General features: G+C 33.9%; 1 protein-coding gene and 1 long non-coding RNA gene across 2 annotated transcripts in view; one reads left to right on the forward strand and one right to left on the reverse strand.

Moving 5' to 3' along the window:
• The first annotated feature begins 5,261 nt into the window (after positions 1–5,261).
• Positions 5,262–13,042, forward strand: part of P5CS (Delta[1]-pyrroline-5-carboxylate synthase) — a 34,365-nt gene continuing 26,584 nt past the window's right edge. Inside the window, exon 1 of the mRNA XM_074172864.1 lies at positions 5,262–5,565. Coding sequence (XP_074028965.1) covers positions 5,428–5,565 — 138 coding nt within the window. The 5' untranslated portion in view covers positions 5,262–5,427. The remainder of the gene's footprint in view (positions 5,566–13,042) is intronic.
• LOC141481397 (uncharacterized) lies at positions 8,518–10,139 on the reverse strand. Its single transcript, XR_012464936.1, has 2 exons — positions 9,521–10,139; positions 8,518–9,461 (listed from the first exon to the last, which is right to left on the reverse strand). It is a non-coding gene; the product is annotated as an uncharacterized lncRNA (long non-coding RNA).

Genomic DNA, 13,042 nt, shown 5'->3' on the forward strand with positions numbered 1-13,042 from the left:
GGAAATCCTACACGCTATAGGAATTCAATCAATATATCCCTGATATTTTGGATACGAGTTCACTAATCATTTTCCTTACCACATTTTCTTCAAATGAGGAATACATGCTTTCATCAGTAAATAACTGGTGAACAATGTCATACCCCTATTATCTTTCCAATGACCCAAATGATTAACAGAACAAATTATACGTTCATTCTGAAGTGAGAAATCATTTATTATTCAATGTTATGCCTGGTACAACTTTGTTTTATTGAAACTCTGATTCATCGTCAGTGGTTTCTGTCCGCAGTTCAAGATTCAAAAACACAATGGATATATAACATACTAACTGAAACAACAATATGATTCGAAAGGCGCTGAAAATAAAAAAAATTATACAACGTGAATCCTCATACAACTCGCCATTTATTTATAATTAACAATTTGATTTCTATTTTGGATTGAAAAATTCTATATCACTTCACTTTACATCAAATTCTGATACTCCGTCAACTTGAACGACAACTATATACAGGGTGGGGCACCCCATACTAGACGGTCCCTGTAAACCAAACCATTAATTTTTTCGGAGATTTCTTCATATTATATGTATATTGATTAAGGCTGCGAAAGGAAATTCTTCATAGTTTTAGCTACTTGATGACTAACAACAATTTCACCTGAGTCTACGTAAAAACTAATTAAAAATGTAAACATCACGAAAGAGAGTTTTTCCTACGCATTAAATGAACTTGTAACCTAACTACCAATTACCAAAATTGAAAATAGATTCAGAAGCGGTAACAAATTATTATATTCGATCATTCAGTAAATTCTTGATTCCAAAATTCTCAAATCTGTTAATTTCTAGGCACTCCTAAAGATTGAAATTATTGGAAATGTATAAGTTGTCTTCACATTTGAGAAACTACCTCTATGTTATTTTATTCTTTGGAAAAAGGTTCCCCCGTTTGGACAATACAGTGTGTCCAAGATAAGGATCCTAAGCATGGGAATCTCAGTACCTGTTGGAGATACAGCTTAGGTTAAATTAGGAAAAAGTTGTGTTCTTCAAAGCTTATTTACATGCCGTTTAGAAACTTGAAGAATTTTCATGGCCTGCTGAGATATTTGGGAAAAACGAGAATTTGACAATATCAATTTTATTTTTTTCTGACTTTATTTGAAAAGATATCAAAAAACGAATAACATTTTTTCATTGGCACTTTCAAGGTACTACACGATGGTATTTTTAGTTTTCATATCCGACGTTTCGTTTTCAAAAAACCATCATCAACTTTATTTTTTTAAATAGCCCGAAAAAAAAGTACACCCTGTATCTGATTCCATTTTTTATTACAAATTCAACGATGTAACATATGCCATTGTTTTCTTTTTAGTTCGAGGGAAAATTGCATTTTTTCTATTTTTAAACTGTATTTTTAAATAGGTTAATAATGATTTTTTTAAAGTAATGAAAACAACAAAGAAATTAACGCATTTTTTATTTAATTCAAAGGAAGTGTTCAAACAGGTTTCCGTTATTTTCCAAACATAAGTATGATCTTCTAACTGTAGAACTTAAAACATCACGTACCATCTCTGGTGTAATACTGTTAAATGCGACAGTTACACATTCTCGTAACTGCTGTTCAGTTTCAAAAGAATTTTGGTAAACCCGGTTTTTAACAAAACCCCATATGAAGAAGTCCAGAGGAGTTAAGTCAGGGGATCGCGCTGGCCAAGACACTTCACTAAAGGTTCCAATCCACCTTCCAGGAAATCGCTGCGAAAGATACTCTCGAACTTGTCTAGAATTATGTGCAGGAGCACCGTCTTGTTGAAACCAACAGTTATTGGCCTGTGCCAGAGGTAAATTATCTAAACAGTCTTCTACATAGTTTTGCAATAAATGATGGTATCGTTCGGCGGTCAAAGAATTATAGTAAAAAAACGGACCTAGTATTTCAGTTCCTAAAATTGCACACCACATTAGTAGTATTTTTCTCGAGAGAATTTATATGGTTGAAGCTGCGATGATTCTGCAACCGTGTTAGGAATAACAAGTTAAAAGGTGAGACCTCGTTAGTCCTTAGCTCGCAACATCTCAACTTCTGAGAGTTGTCGTTCGTAAGGGGGCGACAGCTGATTAACAGAAAAACAGATTTCAAACAGAAACAGAACATTTACTTGCTGCATGATAAAGATACAGTAATGCAACTTGTCGCTATCGAATTGGGTACTGTAATAGCGTGATCAACATTTTTGTCAACATTTTTAGTGTTGTTCCTGTGAATATAGTGTTTCAGACTAATATATCATCATAGAAATTCAGTTTTCTGATATACTATGATTCCATAAGACATGTGTCTCAATAGCAGATTTTATTCATATTCATATTTGGTCACATTATTTCTAACGCAAAGTTTTCCCCGCTAGGTAGTGCTGTTTCTAATTTACTGTTCGAGGAATATTTTTCTGGCTCTCCATTTCGGTCAATCAGTCATTGTTGAACCTGCTTCTGCAATTTTGAAAAATGTTTGCTGATTTGATGAAATATATCGCATCTATCTTGAGCCTCATAATTGATGAATACAAGGAGAAAACAGTGAAGGATAGACTTGAACAGTGTTATAAGGCTTCTAAACGAATAAAAAAAGATCTGAAAAATACTACTACTATGGGTGGGAAATAAAATCTACTAGCATTCTTATTCAGATGAAATTTGAGATGAAGAAAGGAGCAGGCCTGATTAGCCGGAAAGAGGCATCCTCTAATCGAGTACATTGGGATGATTCAGAATCGGCTTTTAATTCGCGTATCCGGACTGAAGTGATTACTAATCTCAAGCATAAGAACCCTACCTCATTTTTGATCGACTATAAGACCCTTTTTGTGACACTAATTCAAAATGCTTTGAAAAAAGATGCATTTTTAAAGGTTAATATGACATTCGGTGGAGAATTTGAGGTTGTCAAAGGCGATCGAATCTTCAACGATTATAAGTATTTCTCAATATCTAACGCATCCATCCATAGTAACACTGATATGAATATGTGGTTTGAGGATCATGTCATGGAGCCAATCATGATAAAGTTGATATTTTCTTAACACGCGGATTTTGCTGAGCCCAGTAATGCGTATTGCGGCGGTTGAAGATACCATTATTAGTGACCATACTTTCGTCGGACCATATTATTTTTGAAGGGAAATTATAATCTTCTTCACACGCGCGTGTATACCATTCGCAAAAATTTCGGCGCCGTTCGAAATCCCCTGGTTTAAGTCCTTGGCAAATCCTAAATTCATAGGGGTGATATCTATTTTTACGCAAAATAAATTGAGCTGTGGATTTGGCTACTCCTACATTATTTTCGATTTGCCTAGTTGATATTTCAGGGTTCTCAACAACTGCTTGTAAAACATTATTTTGGGCTTCTTCTGAAGATTCCTTTTTTCGAGATAAAACAGGCTTTTTAAATGAACCATATTCTTTTAAATTTCAAGCCAGCTCTAAGAAAATGGACTTACTTGGCTGCTTTCTTTCTGGATATGTATTAAGATACATTGCTGCTGTATTTACAGTATTTTTGTGGCACAAAATGTAGCACGTTAGCATGTCAAACTTTTCTTCATGGCTATAATGCTCACCCGGCATATTCGACGATAATAACACAATATTATCTATTCAACAATAAACAATAATAACGACAACAGTAACAATAACTCTAAAAACAACAACTCGACAAACAGGCTAACAACAACGACAATTACTATTTTATCGTGTAATTAAATAATATTTGACAGGCTCGGTGACAGGTATTTACGTCAAAGCATTTGTTTGCAACGCCTACTTAAAGATTTTTTAAAAATAGAAAAAATGTAATTTTCCTTTAAACTAAAAAGAAAACAATGGCATGTGATACATCGTTGAGTTCGTAATAAAAAATGGAATCAGATACAGGGTGTACTTTTGTTTCGGGTCATATAAAAAAATAAAGTTGATGATGGTTTCTTGAAAACGAAACGTCGGATATAAAATCTAAAAATACCATCGTGTAGTACCTCAAAAGTGCCAATGAAAAAGTGTTATTCGTTTTCTGATATCTTTTCAAATAAAGTCAGAAAAAAATAAAATTGATATTGTCAAATTCTCGTTTTTCCCAAATATCTCAGCAAGCCATGAAAATTCTTCAAGTTTCTGAACGGCATGTAAATAAGCTTTGAAGAACACAACTTTTTCCTAATTTAACCTAAGCTGTATCTCCAACAGGTACTGAGATTCCCATGCTTAGGATCCTTATCTTGGACACACTGTATTACGTTTTGAGTAAGAACAAGTTAACTTATATACTCCTGATCTTTCCAACACTGTACTTTTGACTCTATTGTTTTTAAAAAATTTCCCTTAATTATTATTTATCAGGTAATCCACGTCTTAGTATGTCCTTCTTAAAAAAGTATATGTTTAAATTTTGGAATTTTCACTTTGAAAAATAGATGAGCCAGAAGTGCTGAAGTCAGAAATGTTATGTTTTCAATATTTTCTTTTTCAAACTTATAGTTCTAGTATAGTACTAGTAGTACTACTATAGTACAAAAGTTCAGAATTGAATTGGAGGAAATGAACAACTGCAGGCAAGAATTCATTAAATACTTGGTTACCCACATAGACCGAAACATGAAAATGGTAGCATATGTCAGAAAAATAGCAAAAAAGGCGGGGAAAACCACAAGCAACATAAGCAGGATAATGCGCAACGTTGGGGACCCTCAAGAAAATAGCAGAAGGATTATCTGCTCCGTCGACCAGTCGATCATGCTCTATAGCAGAACAATCTGGAAAAGAGCCATGAGAAAAAAGATATATAGAAATATATTAGTGAGTGTCCAAAGAAAAGCAACCATGTGCATATAGAACAGCATCAACCAAAGCTGCACTCTACAAATAGAAGCAAATCGATAGGTGGAATAAAAATCCATTGTCAACAATTTTACTTTAGTAGATACATATCATGAGGAGCTTCACGTAAAACCGGTTTTTTTATTTTTTTCTACCGGCATTTCAAAGAGTAATTCACTTTGCTAATATTTTTACTGTTTCCGCCTTCCTTCAAAGCTTATTATCGAAGTTATCTTTTCCACTAAGAATTGAAATTGTATGATCAACACATTGATTGCCATCCCGTCAATAGGTCACTCATTAGTCGGAATATTTATGAAATGAAGATATATACGTAAAAGAGATAAGCTCAATATATTTACACGAATCCATAATAATAACAGAAACAGAAATCCATCTAGAATTCACGTGTAAGCACAGAATCGATGGCCAGAGTCCGAACATTGGAATAAACAGTGTTTTCCAAAGGAAAACATTTTCCAGTGGCTCCATAACAGTGAAAGTGTGAACAAGTTGAAGTCGATCATTAAAATATTATTGGAATGTTGGGGCCAAGATTGTTAGGAATATGTGGAGTTGGAATTTTTCAAGTTCCCGTTCAAGTGGCTGCTCTTAGGCCAACAGTGCTAACTGGGCTCAGGTTTTCCTCATCCAGCACTAGATTATGGACACCTGCTCAGGTAAAAAATATTTTTGATATTGTTTATGTATACAAAAACATAATAAAACATTTTGTATTAATAATACTTGACTTTGTGAATTTTTAGTGGCTTAACCTAATTTTCGGAAATCATGTTTCAAAATTTCTTTCCAAATATGATATTATTGCAATTGGTGAACAAAATTTTGAATATTAATACAAATTATACGATACTGTAAAAATCAAGAAAAAAACATTTTCCGATTATTTTTGGTGTAAAAATTTTGAAATAACGAAACAATTATTTGTTGTTTTGTCTCAGTTTTCTATGATTATATCAATCTATATATGTATATAAATGCGAAGTCACTCACTTAACATCACTCAGTCATCTCTGTTTCTCCATACTGGTGAGTCCTAGGAAGCTGAAATTTAGTATATAATAAAGGTTCTTCTAACGGATTTTAAAATAATCCAACTGGGGTATCAAAGGGGAGCGAGCGTTTACATATGAAAATTACTTTTTCATTACTGTTTCTCTGTACCGCTATATTTTCGTAGGCTGAAATTCTGTATGTAGGTTCGTTTCATGTTATAGATGTGCAATAAGAAGAACTTTTCAAATGTTCCAACTGGGGCGAGGATAAAAGGATAACTCTTACATATGAAAATTACCTTTTCATCACTGATTCTCCGTACCGCTAAATATTCTGATGCTAAAATTTTGTATGTAGGTTCGTTTTATGTTGTAGATGTGCGATAAGAAAGGGTTTTTGAATATTTCAACTGAGGCGCCTACCGCAGGGGGAAAAGGCGAGTTCATAAAATAAAGTTACTTGTTCATCAGTGTTTCTCCACACCTTTGAATTTCCGGTGGGTGAATTTATATTTAGTACCCATGCGAAGCCGGGGCGGATCGCTAGTGTGTATGCGTTCCTACATAGTTCAACCTAGTTCTCAATTAGGATGCAGAATCATGCATATTTCATCCTTACTCATTACAGGGCCACCCTAATGAAACACAAAAGTTTCTGAAGCCCATCACGAAATTTATTGTTGGAACTAGTGCATTGGAAAAATTATACAAAATCCCCTGTGATGGTGTCCCACTAAAAAAAAAACCCAGTGCAAGTATTGCTGTTCCTTTAGACTTCTCGTATGCCCTGAATGGAAAACCTTCATGTTATTTATTATTCTGTAATTTCATTCAAAGGAGCGTTATTGAAACGGAACTCAATTGGCATTAATTTTTCATTGCGTTCAAATTATGAAATATTTCGAGGCTATCTCACATGATTGTTGTTGAATAAAATGGTTCCATGATTTGACATATCATGATTACTTCATGGATTGTCTCACATAAAAATAATAATGAAGTCTATTGGGATTCGAGCAACGGTTTCAAAAAGTATCCAAATAAAGTAGTTTAGACAATTGAATCGGGTGATTTCGGATACCATTCAATTGCTCCTTTTCTATCAATACATGTATTGAAGAACCTCTTATTTAGTCACTGTCGAGCAGAAAAACAGTAATGCTGGAGAGTAAGGTGAGATAGTAGCCGGTTGGTTTGACGTGGGTGGTTTGCTCCACTCACTCAATCGCCCGCTGTGTGAACCGTGGTTCGAACCGCAAGGCCGGACGATCGATTTCCACTTTTTTTCTGGTTGACAGAAAAAAATATTCAATAATAATAATGAACGACTTTATTGCTTCTATATATAGAATGAAAAGAATACATATATAATGTGAATTTGGCCCAAAGCAAAAGGCGAAGTTCAGTTTATAAGATGACATAAAATCAGCTGATAAACTGTTCTTCCACGTAATCTCAAGTATATCGCTAGATGTGTTGAACTTAACAATATAAAAGAATAAAAGAATCAAGGTTAAACAATTACAGCTATTTCTAATCTAATTTTCATCGTACGTATATCAGGATTGCATCAAAAATAAGTGTTTCTTATAGGCCTTCTTGAATCTTTGCAAACTGTAGGATTTGAACATGGTAGGGACCTGATTGTATATTGAACACATTCGATAAGTATAACTACGCCTGAATATTTCTAATTTGATTCCCATGTGAGGTTTAAAAAACACACCAATTCATTCAATGAGCCTATGCCTCCCTCAAACTAATATATGGTAACAGGCATTGCCAATAGAATTGAAAAATATGTGAGAGCTTAGTGCTAGCACAATTGAATTCTGATACTCTTTATGGGTCGAATCTGACAAGTCATTATAAACCAAAGAAACCGGTATTCTTGTTTGAGATTTATAAATATATGGAATAAGAAAAAGAAACAGAATATCTGACAAGCTCAAGGAAGTTGGATGGCTAAATATGGAAAATAGGAGAAAACTGCATGTTGCCCGTCTTTATCTTATATGAAGCCCCTTCGTATCTACACAGAAAAGTGACGTTTCGATTCGATGTTCATGATATTAACATCTGGTTCAAAGGCTCTTTAACACCTCTCACACAATGAACATTTCATCATTCCACTCTTCTATCTTCTTCTATTATTTTTTTCCTATTTGGGTGATTCATGATCAATGATTGTTTGCTCTGTTTTGTATCATAATATTTTTAGCTACATCGTCAGTCACTGATATCTTTTCATTAATTCATATATCTACTTATGTCGATTCTGTGCCACTTTATTTCCCAATCACAAACTTTTTTTAGGTTGAGTTGAATAACAGTAGCAATTATTTGCAAAGCTGGGAAAATTGAACTTCGCCTTTTGCTATAATTTCAAATATGTAATTATAACTTGATACTGTACATGAATATCGTTGAAGTAATAAATATGCTTATTATCAACTTTATCATCATTAAGTTCAAATTAAAAATTTTATTTCTGACCGGGATATTATAAGCTTATATCGTCATAGTTACGCTATCAATAAAGAGGGTCATAACTCTCTTGGGACATTATAGATTTTATAATTCCCTCTACCTTTCACAAGTAAAAATAAATAGAAATGAAAACTGAACCATATTTTATTTATTCACGTCATTACAAATAATAAATGTACAATTTTGAAATGTTCCCTGAAAATTACTTCCGCCACTGGAAACAATTTCTTCTTTTGTATGGCTGGAGCTTCTGTTCACTACAGTCGAGGTACCTGCCTCTTCTGATGACAAAGTAGACAACATACGCGCCGTTTTATTTCTCAATTCGATGCTATCCTCCAAATACCCCTCCGCCACCGTGGAACTTTTCCAACCTCCGTGTCTTTTTAAGTTAGTCATAGTTGCTCCTGCATCGGCTAGAGCAGTAGCAGAAGTGCGACGAAGGCAATGTCCCGTATAGGAAGATGAGTTTGGCAATCCTAAATACATTGCGACTTTGCTGGGGATTTTCCCAAACATATTTTTTCCAATTGGCTGAGATGTACATTTATTCTGTCGGAAGCTCAAAAAAAATCGTTCAATACCTTTAGGACGCAAAGACATATAAAGTCTTAATAAAGGCAAAGCGGAGAACTCTTTTTCATCCACAACTGTAAATTTCTTCGATACACCAGTTTTACTTTCCGGTACGTTCACTACCATAACGGAATCCCGGTCCTCTATATCCGATATCTTCATATTCAAAAGTTCCTGACTTCTGCATCCTCCAAAATAACCCATAATCAAAACAACATATAACAAAAAAAGGAAATAAATACACACAAAAAGGAAAATAAGAAAAAAATTACCTTATGCAATAAATGAATATCATTAGGAGCGTCCTTTAGGAATCTGATAACATCTTTAGGAGATAAAACAGCAGACTTTTTCGGCTTATAACTCTTACTCTTCCGTTTCAAAAAAGCCTGTAGTTCATTGAACTTGGTGATATCTCGTTTCTCATGTATAGTCACCATCGATTTTAGCATTGACCATTTAGTCCATAAAGAATTCGGACTATACGTTTCTGACTGAAACGAATAAACACAATTACTACCAAATCTACCGAAAAACATAGAAAATTCCTTACCAGTTCTTGAAAATATGCCAGAAATACAGTTTCAGTGACATCTTTTGCCATAACATTTTTCCGTGTCAGCCAGTCCAGATATATCTTGTATTCTTTTTGGTATACGGCTTCACTTTTCGATGGAATTAATGATTCTCTTGCTTGTTCAGCTTTTTTCAAAATATCCTCCATTATATTTGGGGTAGAAAACACGTTTTCACCGCAAACACAGCTTGATAACAAAGTTCTGTTTATAAACAAGTAACATAGCAACAACCTAGCAACAAGAAAACTCTACTATAATCAACGGTACCTGATTCAAATATACCGGGAAGGTAATGAATTGGTACATTTTTCCGTTTCAAAAATGAACAAAATTTTATTGAAATCGGTCAGAAATAAAATTATCTATGTACCACGGGAATTAATGAGCCTTAATAACCTCAGGCAATTGCTGTCCCTCGGGCCAGAGGCCCTCGGGACGCAAACTTTGCTATCGGTAATTAAGGCCCTCCTAATTCCCTTGATACATATATAACTATAAGAGTCCCTGCATTCAATTTTTTTTCCAGAGGTCTGTGACGAATAAGAAAAAATACAAACAACATTCCTTAGCGAAATTAGTGAAGGAAATTATGAAGAATTCTGAAGAATATTTGTGTAGAATCAATATTCATCAACAAATCAATTCATTCCTGAATACCTATTTTTAAAAATTATTGATTTGTTCAACTCTTGCAAAATGACTACTTCCCTCAATTTGCGGTTAAGTGGCCAGTAATGGACATCAGTGGTATTTTATAAAATTACAGACTGTCTTGAACGACAGTATTCTACTTCCATCGGTCACAAAATTGTGTTCGACATTTACCTTCGATATAAACAGATTCAATGAAAAGTAATTTATCATAAGAATAATAATTTCAATATCATCTTCAAAGCAAGTTTATATTTCTCAAAATTATTCGTTATATAATGCAGGGCAAAAAGAAAAACTGTTCAGATATCTACTGACTGAATAAACACTCGCAACAACTCAATTGAAGGTCAAAGATTAATGAACATATGAAAAAAATCCTTGCTCGTGGTTTCATGATAAACATATTCACGAAAACAGATTTTGATGCAGAAGGTTCTCAACTTTTCAACTATAGTGTTTTCTAAAACTTACAAATGGGATCTATAAAATATTTCAGAAATTTTCCAAATGGCTGTCAACCGTAACTTCAAATTCAAATGCCAATTGTCAAAGCTCAATTGATGAATGTTTTCAATGCAGAGATGAAAACATTTTTCAAATTAGTTGATATTTTTTAAAACGTGTTCAAATGCAACCGAGAAAACAAAATTGAAATAAATCATTCAAAAACAATTTTGTACTAAAAAATTATCAAGCTGAGTTAAATGTTCAAAACTGCCATTAATTTTCAAGTAATTTTATGTTTCAGTTACAAATCTTTGAAGAACATTGTCTAGAAGAAATTTATCGGGGTCTCCTATTGTTTCCATTTATTTTTGTACCCAATCATTTATATTACTATGTTATTTTCATTTTTGTCAATTTCTATTCCAAAATATATTCTTCGTCATTCTGTACTGAAAGCATAATATATTGACTCATATTTGGAAAGTCCCGAGATAATATCTTGTGCATTTAATGACATTCTCTATAAAACTATCCGTCCATGGTGCTACATATCTTTTGTGACCATACTTACTTTTGTGAACAAAATAGACAAAAATACAAATATACATGAACGAAGTAGATAAAAAACAAGGAAGATTAGGAAATACCCTCAATCCCTAATCACGTCTGGCAAATATTAGAAACAGAGACATGCATGAATGAAATATGTAGGACAAAAGACATATGAAGGGGTCAGAAGCAAAAACGAAGAATCCAATATATTATTTTGCTGACGACAGCACACTTTTCCGTCATTTCATTTGGATTCCAGGACATCGGTACGGATGGATGCACATCTTTACCGGCAGCAGGAGGTTAGTTATGTCTAAATAAGGTTCTAGTGATTTCCAATTGGGGTGAAAGTAACCAGGTTCAATTCAATGCTATGACAAGCCAGGCATCGGTTTTCTCCAAAAAGATAAATATCTCCGAACCAGATATAATAATGTCAGGACAGATCAGCTTTCTGCTTCGATAAGTTTGTTGGGGTTGAAATGGACACCAATATATCTTGGCACAACCATGTCGCTGGAATTCCAAAGGCTGCTTCTCAGAAGCTTGAAACACTGTTCCGAACCAGAAAACTGTAGATACCTCAGCAACTTTTGATTCTTTATAAAACTCAGATCAGACCTTCTTCGGAGTATTGTTCTCATGTATAGAGCTCCGCCCTGAGCATACCCTGAAGCTGCTGGATTTCGTCCAGAAAAGAGCCACGCCTGATTGGAGACGCGAACATCACTTGCAACCTTGATAGTCTGGAACATCGCAGAAAGGTTGGGAATTTGTCTGTCTTCTATTGATACTTTCACGGGAAGTGTTCAAATGACTTGACACATTTGATTCCACCAAAAACGATACATTTCAGGAATACGCGACGAACTGTGGTTGGTCAATGTTTTGAGGTTCAACTCAGTACACATCGAACTCCACTGAATAAACTTCCTGTGAACGTTTTTTCAAATGGATTTATTCTCCAACGATTCAAAGCCAATGTGAATCGTTACTTTCGCACAGGTACCGCTCTTAGAGCGCCTTAAATATTTTCCAGTAGTGCAGAAGAAGCTACGAAATGACATTGTAAGAGAAGTTGAGGCTTCACTAATAAAAAACAGTTCAATATGTAGTAGGGATATTTAGACAGATGCAAGAAAAAAATACATTGAACTGAATGATTTGTTTCAAAGTAGCAAATGTCAGAAAAGTTGTTTATTTTTTGCAAAAAATTGCACTTAGGCGGTTTTGACCCTTAAAATATTAGCAAGATGAAGCAATATGAAGCAATATGAAAATATTTTTGGAAAAGATGTTCATAATAATGAACTTATATTAATTCACTATAAGACTCGATTAACATATATTCGTGTTCTAGTTGAAATTACTCTTCTTCCAACCGTGCCTGGCGACCTAATTGTGATTTCTCGTATGTATCCTCTTATTTGAACAGTCTTTCTTTTATTTCCTTTCATGACCATCTGTATAAGGTAGATTTGTATAAAATGTAAAGAAGGAATGGAATTCAACATTTTAAGTTGCTTTGGGGTTCTAATTTGTGGTGGAATTGGTACAGTTAGTGCTTCGTTTTTAAACATCTTTTAGTAAATGTGCAGAAAAATTCATCTGATAGGGTAATATATTTACTGTAGAAATACTAGTTGAAGATTCTTCGTTCAAGTGATATATTTTTGAAATCATATTTAGGATCCATAACTCTAAAATACATGAAAACAAATTGAATTTGATATTTCAATAGTGGGAACAAAAATTATATGGCTTTGTTCTAGTCCTGACAGAAATTATTGGAGGTATCCTTCTTTTTTTTAATTGTGGTGAAGTTTTAACTATATTCCGTGAAG

Source organism: Leptinotarsa decemlineata, unplaced genomic scaffold (assembly GCF_025532065.1).
Source record: "Leptinotarsa decemlineata unplaced genomic scaffold, Ldec_3_MD MMD2_tig00000199_RagTag_RagTag, whole genome shotgun sequence".
In the NCBI taxonomy this organism is placed as follows: domain Eukaryota; kingdom Metazoa; phylum Arthropoda; class Insecta; order Coleoptera; family Chrysomelidae; genus Leptinotarsa; species Leptinotarsa decemlineata.